The sequence below is a fragment of the Oncorhynchus mykiss genome, chromosome 28 (assembly GCF_013265735.2).
Source record: "Oncorhynchus mykiss isolate Arlee chromosome 28, USDA_OmykA_1.1, whole genome shotgun sequence".
NCBI classification, from domain to species: domain Eukaryota; kingdom Metazoa; phylum Chordata; class Actinopteri; order Salmoniformes; family Salmonidae; genus Oncorhynchus; species Oncorhynchus mykiss.
In genome coordinates this window covers 12,508,587-12,515,734 of record NC_048592.1, presented here as the reverse complement: position 1 = coordinate 12,515,734, position 7,148 = coordinate 12,508,587, and the positions used below count along the sequence as shown (strand labels likewise).

Genomic DNA, 7,148 nt, shown 5'->3' with positions numbered 1-7,148 from the left:
AGATCAAAGCACTTGCAACACTGTGATGAACTTTTAAACAGACCGGAACACATAAATGGACTCAATAGAAATCGCTGGATTCAAGGATGAGGATCCAGGCGCGGGAATTCTATCCAAATTGGTTTCCTAGTAGCCTTCTTGATGATATGCATCCGCAGCCTGTTGTAGGTCTTAAATAGAAGCACAAAGCATGGCCTTTTATAGTAGTCCCCCTATTGTTGGCAGCATTGCAGTCAGGGAGGGGGTGAAGAAAGAATAAAGGGTCCCAGACACTCCAGGACACCTCTACCCAGTGTGTGTTAGCAGTGTCATTCCTCCTGTGTGCCCTGAGTATAGTCGTGCATCGCAATGGCGCCCAAGAAGAAGGAAGAGCCCAAAGAAGCACCCAAACCCAAGGCCCCAGAGCCTGAGCCAGTCAAGATCCCGGAGTTTAACCCCACAGAAGTCGTGGTACAGAAGAACTCCTATTTTCACTGGTTTGCATGAAGGGAATATGGAAAATATAATGAGCTTTGGATGTGGGTGTTGGATGGGGGAAACATCAACATAACAATGTTTTTATTTGATTATTTGTTATCTTTGAACGTGTTTAAAATGATTTGTTTTATTAGGGATTTATTTAAGACTAAAAAGGTGTGTTACTCGTGTATTTGTTAGATGCTAAAATTGTAACTGGGCTATCCTACAGCACATAATTTCACTATCATTTGGGTGAGGTTCCATTCTTTTCATATTCATCAAATTGATAAGAAAAATGTAATACTGTTAATCTCAACATCAAGCCATCTATCCACTTGAGGACAAAATGGACCTTTCAAGGATATGGTAATAACAGTTTGGTCTTCCATTGATAGTCATCTGTGTTTTTCAAGAACATCAGAGACACCGTGTGACGTGAACAGTGCAGTGCATGCAAATAGGAGTCCTACAGTTTAGCCGTTTGGACAAGGTCCAATGCAGCCATTTTTAAGTCACTATCAAAAAATGTCTGTGTAACAATTAAGTATCTTACTAACCAAGTTACCATCCACAGTGTTTCATGTGAATGAAGTCACCGTAGATAAAATAAAATAATAAAATAAAAAAACCCAGCTATGATGGAAACAGGTAGTTTCGGCACAATTTTGAAAATGCCGACAGGTCATTTGTTCGTTTGACATGGTGGGATCTTTTTGCGTAGGTAAAATGTATTATGCGAGAAATGGTGGTGGAAATGCTTTTATGTGCAAATATTGATATAATAACCATCATACCAAAGTAAACTTGGAGTCACGCGATGGTATAGTGTGTGGTCAAACCACTATGACTAGGGAAACCATGCAGCTTATTAGGATACAGATTAGATACGTTATGATGAACTTCACAGGGTGGAGAAAGTACATGGTAATGAGTTTGATGCTCATTTTCAATAAATAGCGAGGGTCATATTCTGGTGACATGATGATTGATGCTTGACTGCCGTTTGACAAATAAACATATTCTTGTTCTTATCCATAATTAACTCACCATGTAGACCACCCTATATCTGCGAACTGTCGGCTATTTGACGCAGCAGTTTTTGCGACAAAACTATCGGTAGAGTTGAACATATGATGGAAACACATTGAACTTTAGATTTTAATTCGGTACATGAAAACATAAGCAAAAAATAATATATTGTGTGCACTATTTCATCACTCACTGACTTTTCCGCAACAAGTCAGTTGCGGAAAAGGCGCATATCTTCTTCATGCGGATTTTAGAATAGTCTCATGAAGATCTGTCGCCAATTGGATGGAAACCTAGCTAGTGTGACTGTTTTCAATTAAAATGCCCAAAAAACAAATCTAAATGCTTCTTAGCAAAGAGTGGTTGGACGGAGTGGGTAGGGGAAAATTGAACTAGCTGTTATTGGTATAGAGGTTTGGAACTCTCTTTCTTATTGGTCTAGTAACTAATTTACCACCTGGTGATGTCAAAAGTCAGGCCAAAACATTTCAGGCAGTCATTTCAAACAGCTCTTACACTAAAAGGGAATTATCATAATTGTCACAATTTCACAGTACTATTCCAACCTCATATTGTGGAAATATATATAAAATCAAGTTTTTTACTTTAAAGATAAGATAATACGAGTAGCATGACAGATTGAAGAGGAACAATGATAATTAACATGACAGGCAAATATCTACATGCATTTCAAGACCTTTATAGAGCATGTTATCTTCATACTACTATTTACATCGTCACAAGTCCCATTATTTTGTACTTAAGCAACAGTAGCTTGAACTTGATGGAGCTTAAAGTTGGGAGAATATTGGCTTACACAAGGCAAAGTTTGTTTCTTGCTGACTCTGGCCTCTTCTATATAAGTAAACATTTTCATGGTTGAGGGAACAGCTGTATTATGTAGTGAGGTTAAAACCACTCAATGTGATTTTAATTATGGCCATGCATAGCAGACCACCCAAATCGGAATGCCTTATTTGTGCACAAAAATAAGAAAGAAGTGCAAAGATAAATATATATATTTCTAACCAAGGCCAAATATTTTAAAACATGCAAAAATGTGGGATTTGAAAATATTTTCGCACAACATACACAATAGGAAAATCGTCAAGAGCGTTTACGATGGTGAACAAGTGCAAGAGGGACGTTCCTTTCCTATCTTCATTACATGAAGGATATCAAATGAATATACATAGGATTTTAATACAGTTTTAGGTTAGACCTTTGACATTGTTCAGATAACCTGAAAGGTTGGTGAAGCACAATTACATTTTCATGTCCTTCTCCGCCTATACTCCTCCATTTTCCATTCACTTTACATTTAGGTTCATTCCGAGTGGGGGATACTACTACCATCAAGGCCAAAGAGTCATGCCTTATGTATTTAACCTCCATTTTTTTAAAGTCATTTTCACTGTTGCTCACAACATGCAGTTAACTATGTTGTTGGCCATTTTAAATCACTACTTTGTGTCCACATCCTGAACCAAAATGTTATTTTTGTTTTTCCTTTCAGCTTGAATTCACTCCTGAGCAGATTGAGGGTAAGATTGAGATTGTAGTTACAGTTGTGACCTGGAATGGTACACTTATTATAATAGAGGTTGTTTTGGGGTTGTATTTTAGTATTTTTGAACATGAGAATACCAAGAAGTGCCTCATACAGTTGAGATGACTAATTGGAGACTATTGGCATTTTGATAGGCTGAGAGCTTGTTCTCTAGTCATTAGCAAATTAAATTGATGGTTTGTGGAAGTGTTCTGAGTGCAACGATATCAATTTACATTAATTTACAGTGGTGTGTGACAGATGACAACAATGATAACTTTTCTCTATTGACAGTATAGTGCAAGAGATAGGTCCTCGTAGCTCAGTTGGTAGATCACGGTGCTTAAATTGCCACGATGGTGGGTTCAATTCCCAGGACCACCCACATGCAAAATGTGTTCATGCATGACTGTAAGTTGCTTTGGATATAAGTGTCTGCTAAATGGCTTATATTACATACAGGAAAAAAAGTTATATATTGAAAGCAGGAGGCAATCCCCCTTTGATTTCCTCACCACATCAACACGTGGCGGCACACTGTTAGCATACCACAGATTGTGGCATTTCCAGCCTCTCCTCAAAGTGAGACCTGCCTGCTTTTAGGGCCCTGCCAGACACTCACTGCACTCGGAAAGTTAAGCGGAACAGATTTTAGACACACAGTGATACTTTCGTGTTGCTCTCTCCACAGATTTCAAGGATGCTTTCCAGCTGTTTGACAGGACACCACTCAATGAGATGAAAATCACATACGGACAGTGTGGCGATGTGATCAGGGCACTGGGGCAGAACCCTACCAACGCTGAAATCACGTACGTCCTTGGAAAGCCCAAGGCTGAGGGTATGTCCACGCAACAATCTATGATCAGTTTTATATTAGTGTTTTTTTTTTAAATAAAAACATACTGCTCAGTTTGCTTTCTTCGATGTTTCATCAATAAGCTTTTAACATTTAGCTATTATTACTTTTTATATTTGAAATTTAATAGAGGTAATCATACATTTAATATGTATTCTTTTAATTCAATCTAAGTCAATGTTATACATTTCTAACCCCTGTGTTGGTGATGTTGTGGACGGTCTCAATGACTTGTTGTTTCATACAAAGAGATGGCGACAAAGATGCTGGACTTCGACAGCTTCCTGCCAATCCACCAACACATCTGCAAAGCCAAGGACCGCGGCACATATGAGGATTTTGTTGAGGGTCTGAGGGTATTCGACAAACTGGGCGATGGCACAGTCATGGGTGCTGAGCTCAGGCACGTCCTGGCTTCACTAGGTGATTCCAACGCCTCAGACATCTTTAACATACACCATACAATAATACAAACAAAAATAGTTTGACCTTGCCATGTCCCACAATGTATGTGCTGTAAACAAGTCTTTATTGTCATACCGTTGACAACGTTAGAAGAGTTGGCTGAAGCACATTCATTATTGGACCAGGCTAAAGTAGGCTATAAAGGTTTTAGGGTAGACTCAAGTTCAACTGTATTATAAAAGGGAATTAAACTGTATTGTTGATTGGTTTAAGGTGAGAAGATGAAGGAGGATGAGGTTGAGCAGCTCATGACAAACCAGGAGGACGCCAACGGCTGTGTAAACTACGAAGGTTAAGAAATGATACCCTCTTCTTGCTATCGTTGACTAAACATTCCAAAACATAGCTTTTAAATCAATCAAGATTTCTGTATGTAACTCCCTCGTCTATTTTTCCTCTCAGATTTTGTAAAACACGTCATGGCATCTTAAAAAGGCTGCCAAGACAACCGATAGTTGAAGACGGGGGATTGTTCATATCTTTATGGAAAGTCCACACCATGTCCCTGATACCATGTGCTCATCTCATGTGCTCATCCAATTGGATTACAATTCCATCAGGTGACGGGACCAATTAACTTAAACTAATTGTTCATTGTTTTCATTTGCTCCCCATCTTGTTCACTCAAATAACAAATGTGATTGTACTATTCATTTGTGGATCAAAACGTGTGATTAAACAGAATGATTCATTATTGTAGTATTGTGCAATACTGTACTTCCGAATTTTACCTATCGTAACTGATGTTCATTAGTCGTATTTTCCTTGCCATGTGACGGTATACTGTACTGGGGTCTAAAGTCAATGCAGCCTCATGTAGCCTACATCCAATAGAGGGTGTCATTGGTCTAACTAATATACTTCACCAAACAATCCGCTCACAGTGATACATGAAAAGAAAGTGCTAAAAAATGAAATACAGAAAAGGAACAGGGAAACTCCGTGTGGAGGTCCTTCATAATCATACATCAACAATGACAATTCTTCATACTGCATCAAGTTAAGCTTCATGAACAATCTTAGGAAATCTTTATGGCGAAAAGAGATGGACTCAGTTGGACATGTGTGCTCTGACATGTAATATATTTCATTCACACACAGTCAGTAGCCATCGTAGTCTCTCTATCACGTACATTCACATTCCAGGCAGACACCATGTTCCACCTTTTCATGTCTCCATTCTTCTCTTCTTTGGTTTATCAAACCACACAACCTGTGCCACCTTAATGATGCCACTTGATGTTCCTGGTTGCAGACACAAGAGGGCAGACATGTATCAAGTACTGAAAGAAAAATGACTATTAATATGTCAGAGAAATATATATATAATATATATAATATATTATCAGGATGAATAAGAGCTTCATTTCAAGTATGAACTGTAAAAAAAATCAAGCCAGTTTATAAAAAGTAAAGAGTTTGTTTTAAATATTCCAATGTAGTGTATGTATAGGCCTACATTATAATAACTGGCTTCTTACCTTCCACAAATAGATTAAGCCCGTGGTCTGAAAACCATAGACCTTTCAGCATCTGTGTTTGGTTTGTTTAACTGATTGTTCTCAGCAGGAAAACACGCCATAATCACCTGGTATTACAAATCGGATTTAAGATGATTGGATAACTGTCCAGTTACAGATCAGTAGGTCCACATCAGTCACCAGTGTCCACATGATGTCCCCCCCCCCCCCCCCCCCCAATATTTCCATTTCAGTATACATTGTAACTTATTTACCTTTCGTGTGGATAGCGTCTTGCTAATTTGATTATCTGACTCCTAGGAAGAGTACTGTAGAGTGAACAGCAGTCTCTCAACTCATTGTCCTAATGTACTGTAGCACTTCGGACATGTTGTTTTAGCCCCAGTCCCCATGGCTCAACCCCAGGAAGACCCCCTGAATGCTGCTCTCTGTAATAACTAACATTGAGATTCATTAAGCCTGAATGACTTGATAGACAAACCTGCTCTGGATGGGACATCTCCCGTCACTCGTTTCGTGGAGGTACTATACGTTGTGAACCAAATACTGCTCTATAGCACATATAGTACAGTGTGCTACTATGACCTTAGTCATGACGTTGGCCTGGGGGGTAGGTTTATGACAGTCATAAATACCTCTTCCCCCCTGTTTCCTCTCTCTACCCTACTGATGTGACATTTGAAAACCCCTTGGTTAACATAGAGATTCTGGGAGCATCAGAAGGTGGGGGGTAATGAACTATATTCTGGTAATCCGACCAATTGAACATATGCGGTGGTACTTAATGAATATGATGTCGGTTCGGTCGTCATCTGAGACATTCTTATCAATGATAAGATGACATGAACTCTACAGTGGAAAGTCTGCACATTGTATTTATCGGATTCACATGGAATTAACATGTTCAATTTAAATGTTTGAATATAAAATTATTGGTGAAGAGATGAAATGTAACTTTAGCTTCCAAATGAGAGATTTGGGTTTTCATAAGGTTAGGGCTCTGCTCAATCAGTGGCCCACCCCTGTGAAGAGACATGGGTTATAAAACGTTTCAAACACGCCCTCCTCTCCCTGCCTATATAAAGCCTTGACGACAATATAACCTCCTGTTCCAAGTACGTGAGGTCTGCAGCCTCTGCGTTAAAAGGACTAACATGTCAACTACAGAACTAAGCCAACCTCAGCGTGAGCTTTGGTTGGGAATGGTATGAACTTTGAACTCTTATTCACTACAGAAGTGATACCTCCTAGCCGTTGAGTTAGCAACAGCAGCTGCAAATGTGGTCTAGGAAAGAACAGACAGAGT

At 39.1% G+C, this 7,148-nt stretch overlaps 1 protein-coding gene across 1 annotated transcript; it reads left to right on the top strand.

Annotated features, from left to right (window-relative positions):
- Positions 1–216: 216 nt before the first annotated feature.
- myl13 (myosin, light chain 13) lies at positions 217–5,055 on the top strand. The gene is made up of 6 exons (XM_021589161.2): positions 217–450; positions 3,005–3,032; positions 3,729–3,878; positions 4,146–4,319; positions 4,575–4,652; positions 4,764–5,055. The coding sequence occupies exons 1-6, from the start codon at positions 349–351 to the stop codon at positions 4,790–4,792; spliced, it is 561 nt and encodes a 186-aa protein (XP_021444836.1). The 5' UTR covers positions 217–348; the 3' UTR covers positions 4,793–5,055.
- Positions 5,056–7,148: the final 2,093 nt, after the last annotated feature.

Excerpts from the sequence above, each read along its gene's own strand:
- myl13 (XM_021589161.2), top strand. The coding sequence starts at position 349 with ATGGCGCCCAAGAAGAAGGAAGAGCCCAAAGAAGCACCCAAACCCAAG. Across the intron at positions 451-3,004 it reads TTAACCCCACAGAAGTCGTG|CTTGAATTCACTCCTGAGCA; the intron begins GTACAGAAGAAC and ends TTTTCCTTTCAG. Across the intron at positions 4,320-4,574 it reads GCACGTCCTGGCTTCACTAG|GTGAGAAGATGAAGGAGGAT; the intron begins GTGATTCCAACG and ends GATTGGTTTAAG.